General features: G+C 30.9%; 3 protein-coding genes across 3 annotated transcripts; 1 reads left to right on the forward strand and 2 right to left on the reverse strand.

Moving 5' to 3' along the window:
- Positions 1-5,678: 5,678 nt before the first annotated feature.
- Positions 5,679-6,359, reverse strand: EIN_004920 (hypothetical protein; the record flags this gene model as incomplete). The annotated part of the gene is made up of 1 exon (XM_004260374.1): positions 5,679-6,359. The coding sequence occupies one exon, from the start codon at positions 6,357-6,359 to the stop codon at positions 5,679-5,681; it is 681 nt and encodes a 226-aa protein (XP_004260422.1).
- A 1,119-nt stretch (positions 6,360-7,478) lies between these two features.
- EIN_004930 (superoxide dismutase, putative) lies at positions 7,479-8,054 on the forward strand (the record flags this gene model as incomplete). Its single annotated transcript, XM_004260375.1, has 1 exon — positions 7,479-8,054. One exon carries the CDS (start codon positions 7,479-7,481, stop codon positions 8,052-8,054), a length of 576 nt encoding a protein of 191 aa, XP_004260423.1.
- A 1,618-nt stretch (positions 8,055-9,672) lies between these two features.
- On the reverse strand, positions 9,673-10,068 carry EIN_004940 (thioredoxin, putative; the record flags this gene model as incomplete). The annotated part of the gene is made up of 1 exon (XM_004260376.1): positions 9,673-10,068. One exon carries the CDS (start codon positions 10,066-10,068, stop codon positions 9,673-9,675), a length of 396 nt encoding a protein of 131 aa, XP_004260424.1.
- Between the last annotated feature and the right edge of the window lie 2,734 nt (positions 10,069-12,802).

The raw sequence follows: 12,802 nt of genomic DNA on the forward strand, positions 1-12,802 counted from the left end.
GCATTTTACATGAGAAAAAAACTTCGACGATATTGGTTGTTTCAAAAAGACCACTGCAAACTTGAGATGGCAAATAAGTGTGTTTGATGTCGAACAGCGTTTTTAGCATGCAGTATTTTTTTGAAAACCTTTTTACATCAGTTCCTTCAAACGTTTTCACGGCTAAAACAGAAGTCAAAAAATCAACAAAGTCTTTTTGTGTTTTTTCTTCAGTTTCTTCTGAATCGAGTTCATTATTCAAGTCCATTAACAGTATAAGTTTTTACATTAACTATGATTCTGCTTTTAATGTATTGGTGTTTTCTTTAAACATCGCATAGTACAAATTTAACAATTCGTGGTTTTTGGAGAAACAATTTTCCAGATTTCAACCAATGTGAATGTAACAATGGCGAATTTTAACAGTCTCTCCAAAAACAGCAACAAGAGCAGATGATTGTGATTCTGACCTATCACAAGTAAAACCGAGTGGTGTTTTGTTGACGTTTTCAAGTTCGAATTTGAGTTCTTCAAAAAACATCACAAATGATTTTTTTGTTGCATCTTTAATGAATCCAAAACATAATAAATTCGTTTTATTTTTGAATTTGTATACCAATGCAACAAGAGGCTTTTTGAACTTATTTGTACAATGTGTGTCATCAACTGCAAGACAAGAACAATCATACCGATGTAATGACGAAACTTCAATGCAGAAACATTAAAGAAAATTGTTTTCGATAACAACAAATACAACAGTGTTATATCCATTGACAGATCCAAAATACTGTTTTAATTTTCTGTTTGTTTTTTAGTATCTTATCGTTTTGATTGACATCTTACACTGTATAAAGTTTTTGGAGCAAAAGTGAGATGTCTATTAATTTTAAAAACAGAACTCGGAATACCCGGATTTGCATCTTCAATTAATTGAAGTTTAAGTTCGTTTGAAATTGTATCATGAATTCTTTTCTGTTTGATAGTTTCATCGTGTCCACAATGCCAAGAATCGAAGAAAATTGCAAAAATGAAATGTTTTATAAATATTATTATTTGAGAACTACAACTCTCGTGTTTACAAGTGTATATTTGTTTAGACCCATCACTGCGTGTTTGTTTTGCTGCATATATTTGAATTTCATAATCGTTTAAAGTGTAAAATGCGAAACTTTTGATTTCATCTGTCAAATTGCGAACGATTTTTGTACCCAAAAGTAATTGTAGTCCATTGAGAATTTTGCGTGTATTTGAGAAACAAAATCCATTTCTGTTCTTTTATTATTCACAATCCACATAATTGGAATTTGTATGGTGTTGTGACCCTTTTCAACCTTTTGTGGTTTTAAGTCACAATTTTGAATAAATGATTTCATATCATCAGAGAGAGTTTCAAAAGATTTGTCTTTCAAAATGATTTCATGATCAACAATTTCTTCCATCAGGTTTTTTATTTTCAAGTTAAAGTTTATACTTTTCTTTTTAGTAAAAATATGGGTTAATAATAAATTGATAAAGTAAAATAAAAACTAAAATGTATAGTTAAAACAATAACATTTATATAGTTTTGTAAATAGATTATTTCGGGTTTGGGTAGAAAAAGTATTCACCGAACATTTATCAGTCCTTTTTTGAATTTGACTATACATGACTTCGATCCAACTACTCAAAACACACTTTAAAAAGTATGTTGTTGAAATAACAACTAAAACTGCATTTATTAAATTTAACCGATGAATAATTTGAACTTTGTATAATTAATGTATGATGAACATTAATGATGACTTGTATTTAAATGATTACTCATTAAAACAATTAGACGTTTTTATGTAACTTTATTGGATATTGTGAAAGAACAAATGACTATTTATGTTAATTAAGACATAAAATTAAAATGTGAAAATACAATAATTATTTAAAATCAACTTTATATAAAAAATAAAATAAATAAAATCAATATAACATATTAACATTTTTATCTTTAATTTTAATTGAACATAAATTTCATTTCATAACTGAACCAATTAAACCATATATCGTTTTATAAAATATAAAAACTTAACAACATTCAACTATTTTTTTCACAATATATTGTTACAACTAATATACTCGATTATTTTTGACTATAAAAAATTACACTGCAATCATGAATAGTTTCATTTACAAAATATATACAAGCCATCTCAAAAAACAAATGTGAATTGTTAGTTTTGGCACAAAATAACAGCACTATTAAAGTATTATTTAATTGTATTTATTTTGAAAAATTATTTAATACCACTAACTAAGAAATAATAAACCTACAAATGTGTAATACATTTATTACATTTAATGAAGTATATTATTATATAGGTTGTTTTTATTCAAAAATAAAAATAAAATCTTTTTTTTAATTTTGTATTTGAACTGAAAAGATCTTTAATTAAGAATGGTGTGTTACAAACAAATTTGAATTATGAAAAACTAATAAATTCGGAAGTGCTCATGTAAAAAAAATCTTCTGTATATCTCGTTATAACAAGTATTGATTATACTGAACATGTGAAAATGTAAACATTGGTCTGTAAAGACCATTAAGTCAAACGAAAACTAATTGATTTTGTGTTTTTGAATTTGTTTTTTATCATTCTAAAAATACTTATGATCTAAATTAAACTTATCCAGATTTCACCTTCTCACAAAAAAAGTTGATTCAGTTGTCTTGCTAAAATAAATATGATATGTTATAATTTAATTATAATATGTTTATTATTAAATAATAACTTGAACTTAAATGTGAAATTGATTTATTCAGAGCAATTGAAAAACAACCACATTCTCCACAATTCCATCACCAAATTTTTGAGATGGAGCACTTGGATATTGGTCTGGCAACTTACCAAGTTCACTTATTGTACTCATTGTTGATTTGTAAATGTAACTTCTACCATCATAAAACAACAAGTGGTCATATGTTTGAGTCACAATGAAATTTGGACCAGACGCATTTCTGTCTCTTTGGTATCTCGTTATTTTTGTCACACCGTCTTCTTTCAAAGTGAATAGATACCCATCGGGGTCTTCTACTTCCACAACATTTAGAAGTCCATATTTGTTATATGATGAGGATATGAACTGATTTTTTTGTAAAGAACGTTTCCATATTGGTTGCCATTTTTTTGTTCAACAGCAAAACAGAGCTTTTCCTTGTCTTTATTTTTGTTATAGAGTTGTCACATCTATCATATTTATTTTCATTAAATACAATCCCTTTTATTGGCCCAACACACCTCTCCAGTTCTTCCACGTCCATGCCACTTTCTGATGATAGCACTTTGTTCTTCAACTTGGTAACATTTTCGTATATCTCCAAAAGGGTATATTTGTTATGTATATAATCTCCATAATAATTACTTAATCTTCTTTGAATTAAATTGAGATACTCCCTCTCAATAAAGTCTCCATCTGTGTTGTTCACTATTTTTTCAACTATCTTCTTCTTATACTCAATACGGTCTCTGTATTCTATTTTGAAGTAGATAAGGAATCTGCATTCAACTTGTTGAGTATTTCATCAAGAGAAAGATGATTTATGACATCGCACTTACTCAACGCAAGTGCAAGATTTGTTGTGTCAGTTTGTGCGTTTTTGCTTGGTGTTGTCATCTGATGTTTTCAGTTTTGAAAAGTTGTTTATATTTGAACAAATGATTATTATTTGTTGTTAAATAGTCAATTTGTGTGTTGTGTTGATTGTAATGATGATTATTAATTTGAAATATTAAATCAAATCAATTAATTGACATTTTGAAAAATGTTTATTGGAAATAAACATCTTTGAAATGATTATTAAACTATTTTCGTTGTTAATTTAATATTTAATAAACAATTAAATTAACTGAGTTATAACTTGATTGTTTTTATTAAATTAATGTATAATTATAATTTTTGAAAATTGGTTTAGTGTAATTATTAAAACTAAAAATGTTGTATTGTGATGCAAAACAAATTTAACCAGTGTTAATTTAAACTTTAATTTAAATTATAAAAAGTTGGACGATGAAACACTAATTAATTTATTTATTAAAAGTAGTTTTTAATTAAGATAGTACAACAATGTTTCTAAACTATACAAAACTCTTCAAATAAAGAATCAAATTTGTGTTATATATAACTTTTCTCAAAGTACTTTTATGTATTGCCTTTTTTACTTAATTATATATGAAATTTATAAGAGAACCCTTATGTAATCTCAAAATGAAATTACAAGATGTTTATTTGATCAAATTAGTTAGGTTAATGAGTTTAAATTTCTATTTTAAATGCATTATTTGAAATAAGAATTTATTTGGAAAGTGCTTTAAAATAAATTCAAAAAGTTGACTTGTTTATATCAACTACCTCGGATGAGAAAGGTTGTGTTCTAGTAAATATCTACTAGGGTCGTGGATGTCACTCAAAACAAAATAGACAAAAATTCTTTGTTTAATATCAAAACAGAGAGATTTGAACTTTCAGTGACAAGTACAAAAACACTGAATTTTACAAATAGCGTATCACCATCTGACATTTGTGTAACACTAAACGGCCAATAAATTATAATTTTATTTTCTCAACAAAGTAATTGAATGAGTTGTAGTTGAAGGAAATTGTGTTTTTGAAAAAACAACAAAGGAATGTTTTATTGCAATTTTTACACCTTTTTAAAAAATTGTTTTTATCCATAATTATAACCAAAAACTTATTTGGATTATTTGAATAGTCTCGAAACTTTTCAAAAATTGATTTTATAACTTCAAATAAATAAATTAAATTGTGTAATTGTTGTGACTTAAAATGTCTATTAACAAGTGTTTTAGAAACTAAGTGTGTATTAACTCTTCCATATACAAGATACACAACACCAACTTAAAGATATAAACATTAATGGCAATATTGAAGTTTTAAAAAGAAAATTATCTTTGAATCAGAAACTGCAAAACTGGAAGTTACAAATGTTGGCTTTTCATAGAAATTGATATTGAAGGGAATAATGAAAAATTAGATTTGAAGGAATGTGCCAACTATTTTAAGCTCAAACTTCTATCAATTGTAAAAAAACTGTTGTGACGCCACCCACTTGTGCCAAATATTGTCCATTATAATAATTATTTATATATATTAAACTAAATATAATGAATTATTTATTTGTAACAAAAGACTTTAAATTTGTGGGAATGTTAAATTTGATTGTGAAATTGGTGTTGAGAAATTTGTATTTTGTGTAGACGAAGACACGAACTAGTTGATTAGTAACGTGTTTATAGAGCAATCACTTTTTGGCAATTAGAAGGCGTCGAATCTAATCACATAAAGTACACCAAAAACATGGAAACAAATACACAACACTTAGAAAAAGCTTTTAAAATTGCCATGAATAACAAGAACATAGAAATTTAAAGTCAAGACTACAATTACAAAGCAGACGTATCGGAACTTATATGCCACTTTATTAAAAAAGAAGAACAAATCCAGTGTTTCTTTCAAACCACAAAAAAACACAAAAATGCAACAACAAAACAACAAATTATGAAGAATTAGCACATTAAAAAACTTCTTGACGATACAATAATGAAAATGAATTTAATAACTTCATATATGAAAAGACATCAAATCCAATTGATTGAGTTGTTTTATATAATATATAAAACCTAACAAAGAAACAATAAAAAGTTTTGAATGAATTAATGTTTGACTAAATAGTCAGCAACACCCTCCGGTGATGGTTTCATGGTGTCTTTTCCAGGCTTCCAGTTGAGTGGGCAGACTTCGCCATGTTCGTCAGAGAATTTGATAGCTTCGATGATTCTCTTTGTCTCCTCAGTGTTTCTTCCGATGCCATTGTCATTGACTTGCATATATCTGATGATACCCTTTGGATCAATAACGACATAACCACGTCTTGCGATGCCATCAGCCGCATTGAACATGTTGTACTTCATAGAAATGCACTTCTTGATATCAGAGACTAATGGGAATGCCAACTTCCCAATTCCGCCGTGTTCACGTGGAGCATCGCACCACGCCTTGTGACAGAAGACTGAGTCGACTGAAATGCCAATGAACTGAACGTCTTTCATTTCTTCAGCCAATTTGGAATATCCCAACATCTCGGTGGGGCACACAAAAGTCCAGTCGAGTGGGTAGAACAACAAGACAACAAACTTTCCTCTCACCTTCTCAAAGTCAAAGTCGACAATTCCACTGCATGGGCAGAGGGCTTGTGCCTTGAATGTTGGGGCTTCTTCACCTACTTGTGCTTTTGGGACGGCACGGAGGAACTCCTCGTATGCCTTTTTGGCTGGGCACACTTTCTCGCAGCAGCTCTCTTTCTTTACACAACACTCTTTTTGACAAGTCGACATTTCTTGTTTTGTTTGTTCTCAGAAATATTTAAATAGAACCACCTCATTTTTCAAACAAATCTGGTCGTGTGATCTTGTCCAGACGTCTTGCGGTGATATTTTTGATATTTATTTGTTGTCCAGTCAATTATTTGTTATAAACAAAGTTATCACTCATTTACAATAAATACATTGTAAATAACATATAAATATTAACTTGGTGTTTAACTACAAAAATCAGTTGTGTTTTTGTTTTCAAAAAGATTACAGTGTGATATTTATAGTAAATGTTCTATTAATTATAGTTTTAATAATATCACATACAAATTTACGAATCTAAAAGCAGAATCAAAAAGTGTGGACGTGGCGATCTTGCATTGAAAACCTCATACCAAGACGCGAGATCTGGCACACGTGTCAGTTCACATATTCTGGTCATTATCTGCCTATTTGTATAACGGACGTTTTATCGCCAACTTGAAAACATTCAATGTATGGTTTTTTTATAACAACAGAACTATAATTCAATGGTTAAGTAAATGGAATTATATAGCAAATATAATTAATTTTAATAAAAAAATAGGAAATGTCCAAAAGTAATTCAAAGCAAAATGCACACAACCAAAAATGTGAAATTTGAAACAGATTTGTTACAATTTATTGCGCTGTTTTTGCATTGCAAGTTGGGAAAAGTTGCTAAACCCAAAATATTTTCAACAAAGATCTGGTCATTTTTGACAAACATTGTCCAATCAGAAGTGATACTTTTTTATATACAAAAGAGTTGAAAATAGATTCTGTCTATTGATTAATTATACTGTTCTAATACAATTTAACACAAGTATGTCGAATTAACAAGTTGTTTATTTAACGAGTTGGATTATTATGATATTTATTAACCTCGTTAATTTATTTTATAATAATATATATTATTGTCAAAATAATAAATTAATTGGCTCGTTAATTATAATGTAATTATAAAAAACAGCTCGTTATTTATTTATACCAACCACAACGAAAGAAATGTGGAGAGTGTGAAAAGAAGTGGCTTTGTGTGAAGAAATGAATAACTTTCACATTTTCAAGGCAAATAAACACGTGGTATATAAGACCGACCAAATCTGAATAACACAACACACAATGGCCTTCGTTCTCCCTCCACTCCCTTACGAAAAAACTGCTTTGGTTCCACACATCAGTGCTGAGACTTTGGAATTCCACCACGACAAACACCACGCGACTTATGTCACAAAGTTGAATGGGTTGGTCGCCAACACAGACAACGCCAAGAAGACACTTGAAGAGCTCATTAAAACAAAACCAACACAAGCTATTTACAACAATGCCGCTCAAGCTTGGAACCACGCTTTCTACTGGAACTGCATGTGTGGCTGTGGCGTGAAGCCATCTGCTGAACTCGAAAGCAAATTGGCTGCCGCGTTCGGAAGTTTCGAAGACTTCAAGAAGAAGTTCACCGAGAAAGCCGTCGGACACTTTGGAAGTGGGTGGTGCTGGTTGGTCGAGCACAACGGAAAGCTCGAGATCATCGACACACACGACGCTGTTAACCCAATGGCAGAGGGTATGAAACCAATCCTCACCTGTGATGTCTGGGAACACGCCTACTACATCGACACGAGAAATAACAGAGCTGCTTATCTTGAACACTGGTGGAACGTCGTCAACTGGAAGTTCGTCGAACAGAACCTCGCTTAAGTTACTCATATCACAACTTTTGTTAATTATTTATAATTTACAATATAGTAATATTTTAATTATATATTAATTTAAACTATTTAAATACCATTATTATTATATTATATTTACACATTAATAATAATGATATATATACTAAATAGTATAGTATATAATAGTATATAACACACATAAAACAGACAGACGGATGTGAATGATTCAAACATGAGGAAAAAGACAGGACAGTGTTTTGAAAATGGAATTTCAACTTAAAAAACATTTAAAAACAAACACAACAGGAATGAATAAAAGACTTCAACCGTTTTACTTGATGAATGTGATACTGTATATGGAACACTCTGATCTTGAAAATTTTGAGAACACAAGCAGAAATTGTCAAACTGCTATTGAAATGATGCACATCAACCCAGTTACGTCCACTGGACTATCTTCGTTGTATTTTCTTCATCTCTTTCCAAAGATGAATACAATCCAAATCACTTCTTCTGCACTTCTCAATGTGAATCCAAACACTTTCAGACGTGTTCAGAAGATCCAAATAGTCGACAGAGACTTTGTTGTTGCTGGTGACTTTTTAAGTAAGATGGTGTACTCTACAAAACTGCCAGTTAAAGATGATTCGTATCCAATTCTCAAAAATCTCACGATTACTTCATCGAGTCTGTACTTGTTTCAAGAGAACTTTAAAAAGTACCCAAACCTCAATGTGTTGAAAATTCTTTTCGGACATCTCTCAGAATTAAAAAACACTAATTATATAATGAAAAGTATTGTTGCACTTCATAAGTTCAATATTGTTATTTCTGTGTGTAAATTCTGTATAGAGGATTTTATGAAAATAGATGAAGAGGTCAGAGATTATGTAACAATTGTGTCAAGGGTTGAAAAAGAAAATGGACAAATTGGATTTGTTATCAATTCAATTAAGGGGGTTCTAGCATCAAATACTGATAATCAATATGGTGGTAAACTCAATTGGAAAGTGTCAAAAATGAAGTAAATCAATTAATATTTTATTTCAATATTAATAAACATTGCTTTCTTGATAAAATAACACTCAATTCACAATATTGGTTTAATAACAACAATAATTAAATGCCAAATAAAATAGATGATATATACACATTTAAAATATGTTAAAAACCATGTTTGTTTTATAAAAAAATATATACATATAAATAAATTGAATGAGATTTATTTTTTTTCAATAATTGTCATATAAAAAAGGTTATTTTATTTCAATAAATTTTACTTGGTATATTTCATGATATAAATAAATCATTTTGAAATTAAAACTATGATGCTGATAAAGACATTATTTTTACAAACTCATTTTATATGTATCTATGTAAATTTTTAACTTTTTAATAAAAAAGTAAAAATATTTAGAAGAGAGTTAATTATGTTTATTGATAATTTGAATGAACATGATCCAAAGCTCTAAAAATTCGAATTATTATTATAATAGTTATGAAAAACAGTTATTAGCATTTTGCCACAAATGTGTAATAAGATTATATTTGAATGTAGCTAATTGAGAATTAATAAGTTTTACAAATTATAAAAATCAACAATAATTACAAATTATTGCTTCTGTTCAATTGGAACAAATTCAACTTCAATTGATCAATAAAATTATTTGATTAAATATAAATTGTGTTATTTTTATTTGAATTCTTCTAATTTTGAATAAAGTGAAAATGAATAAGAGAGGATCACTAAAAATGTACTTTATTCTATCCTTTATATTTCCAAGGTATTGTCCTTTTAATACACCATCGATAAAATATAAGAAATTGGGCATCTTTTGTATCTCATATTTATCAAATACCTCACTGGCTTTGTCTGTGTCAACTGCTACAAAGAACACATCAGGTAATTCCTTTTCAATTTCAAGAGCAATTGGAAGTGCTTTCTGACAAGATGGACACCATGTGGCGAAGAACTTGACACACACTTTGTGATGTTCAGTAAAAATCTTATCAAGCTCTGCAATTGTTGTTATTTCTAACATTCTTTTTTTTGTACTTTAAAAGTTTTTAATTTTTGTTTATATTTACTTGTAGTGATGTTCTAGAAATGGACCACTTGAAAAGAATAAAATTGATGTTTTGTTACGTCTTTTGTTTTCTTAAAATTGGTTGGACTCAAACTAAAATTGTACAGTTGGAGTAATAACCTGTCAACCGGTTGTTTTTTTTGTGTTGGTTGGTTTTTCAGGTATACAGTTGGAGTAATAACCTGTCAACCAGAACTAACCTGTCAGCCATTTTTTAAATTCAATTTATGGTATTTTAACCATTAATTTGTCTTTTTTAGATTATTCAAGTTCAACAAAATCAATAACAAAAAGCAATGAACAAATGAGATGTTTTCTTCGAATTTCAAAAACGAAAAAAAAGCCGAAAAAAACTTCAAAAATTTCCAAAATTTGTCCTCATTTCACCAAAAAGAGTCATCGTTTTATAAAACATTTTCTTTTTTACTTGGTTATATTTTCTTGATTTTTTTAGAAAATGTCTTCTCGTATTGAATCAATTTCAAAGTCTTTACCAAAAAGTTAAAGTGGAAGATATTCAAATCCCCCAAAACCCCAATTTTTGCACAAAACAATCCATTATTTTCATTTAAACAATTTTCTTTTAGGTTTTAAATCGTTCATAACTTTAAACATCCTTTTCATGTTGCCAAGTTTTTCATCACTGAATCTGATGTCCTGCTTCCCTAATCCTCAAAATCGCGTTGTCGCTGATCACAACACTGAAATTCCAAAAGAGACAAAAGAAACAAAACAGTTGAAGAAACCTTCTCTTTCACAAAACAGTATGCGTCAAAATGTCCAGAAATCAAAAGAGAATGGTATCTCTCCACAGAGACTTCTTCTTGTTGAACAGGCTCTTGAACAAGCTTGGCAGGATGAGACATTTTTGAAGGAGACTTCCATGCGTGAACAAATCCATTATTTGCATTACAAACTTCATCACTCAACAAGAACTATCCAGATGCTTTATGGTGCTTCAAAATCCACGATAGACACCCACACCAGAAGAAAAATCGGAGAATTGAAGAACGGCAAACCTCCAAAGATGTTGATAACAAAATCGACAAGTGGCTTGTCACTTGTAAACGAAAGGGAATTGTATGTACTGTCACTGGAATTCTTCGGTACCTGAGTCAAAAAGTACCCGACATTGAAATATCGCGACGGGGTCTCATTAAACACATGAAGAAGTTGAAGATTGGTCTCAAGAAAGCAACCGCAGAAGATCTAGACAGAATCTCCATCAATCCAGAGAACATTGTTGATAACTTCAAAGAGCTCAAAAAGTTTGACAATATACCAGCAGCCCTATGTGTAAACATCGATGAAATGGGAAGCAACGATTGGGCAGACAGAAAGAATCTATACATCTTCCAGAGTAATGAGGACAAGACAACCCCAAAGCACGGTTGTAGCAGGTCAAGTAAACATTCCACAGCGATAGTTGGAATTTGTGCGGATGGAACAACGTTGCCTTTCTGCATTGTCATCAACCAAAAACAGTTCTTTTGCGAAGCCAAAGAGAAGTTCCCCGACTGTTTCGTCTATTACACAAACAACGGGTTCGTCAACAAATATATCTTCAAGCATTGGATGGCGCAGATCATCAAAGTGATCGTCAAAAAGAGAACAGAACTTGGTCTTGATGGTAGTTGGGGACTTATCACAATGGACAACTTTTCGGGACATCTTGACGAGGAGCTTCTTGGATGGCTCGAAGCAAACCAGATCAAATTGCACACATACTGCCCTCATTCAAGTCACCTCACTCAACGACTCGATCTGTGTTTTTTTGGAGCAGTCAAAAAACACTCAAACTCAGCAAAGTCACTTGTTCGAAAGAGCGCTCCCACCAAAGAAATCACCACTATGTTTTCAGAAGTTGAACAAGAAGATGAGTCCGACCAGGAAGTCAACGACGCCTTCAATGAATTCATCGAAGATCCAGAGGACGTAGAGATTATGAAGTCGTTTGCAATGGAAGATGAAGCAATCAACAAAGTCCTTAATGGAAACAAAAGATCTCCAAATGGAAGGCAAATCAGCCTCAAAATCTCCTCACTTACAAGACTCTGAGTGATCGCTCAACCATTGGAACAGTGGTGGCTTCATTTGAGAGAAGTGGGATTGTCGTCAGAGAGGTAGATGGTATCAAACGAATAAGAATTGACCCGAATCGAGCTGCGCGGTTTGTAAAAGAATATACTTCGATCGCGACAAGAACGGACATTCTGGAAATGTCGGAAATTCCTAATGAACCCGTTCTCATTGGGACTGTCGATGAAAAGGTTGTTGAAGTTCCCAACCTTTTGTCGACTCTGGTTGCGACGATCACAAAAGGTGTCGAAGCAATAGAGAACATTTGTTGTTCCGAAGAAATGAGACAGAGTGTAATCCTGATACAGAATGAGATCCAGAAACTGACAGAGTTTAAAGAAAGATACAACCCAAGTGAGAAGTCTTTGGAACCAGTTAAGTTTTATCTGGATCAAGACAAAAGGAGATACTTTGTTTCCAGCAAGCATGGTGACGATATCACGTTTTCAAGGAGGTGGTTCGAAAGGATGGATGGTGTTAATGTAACAGTGGTTCAACCCGATTGCCCCATAACCCCAATTCAAAACATCCCAGGAAGTTCCCAACAAAACGAGCAAAGAGGAAGAAGAACAAGTCGTAGAGGAAGAGCTCCAAGCAATAACAGAAGAAT

This window comes from Entamoeba invadens (genome assembly GCF_000330505.1).
Source record: "Entamoeba invadens IP1 unplaced genomic scaffold scaff_1105074725937, whole genome shotgun sequence".
NCBI classification, from domain to species: domain Eukaryota; phylum Evosea; order Mastigamoebida; family Endamoebidae; genus Entamoeba; species Entamoeba invadens.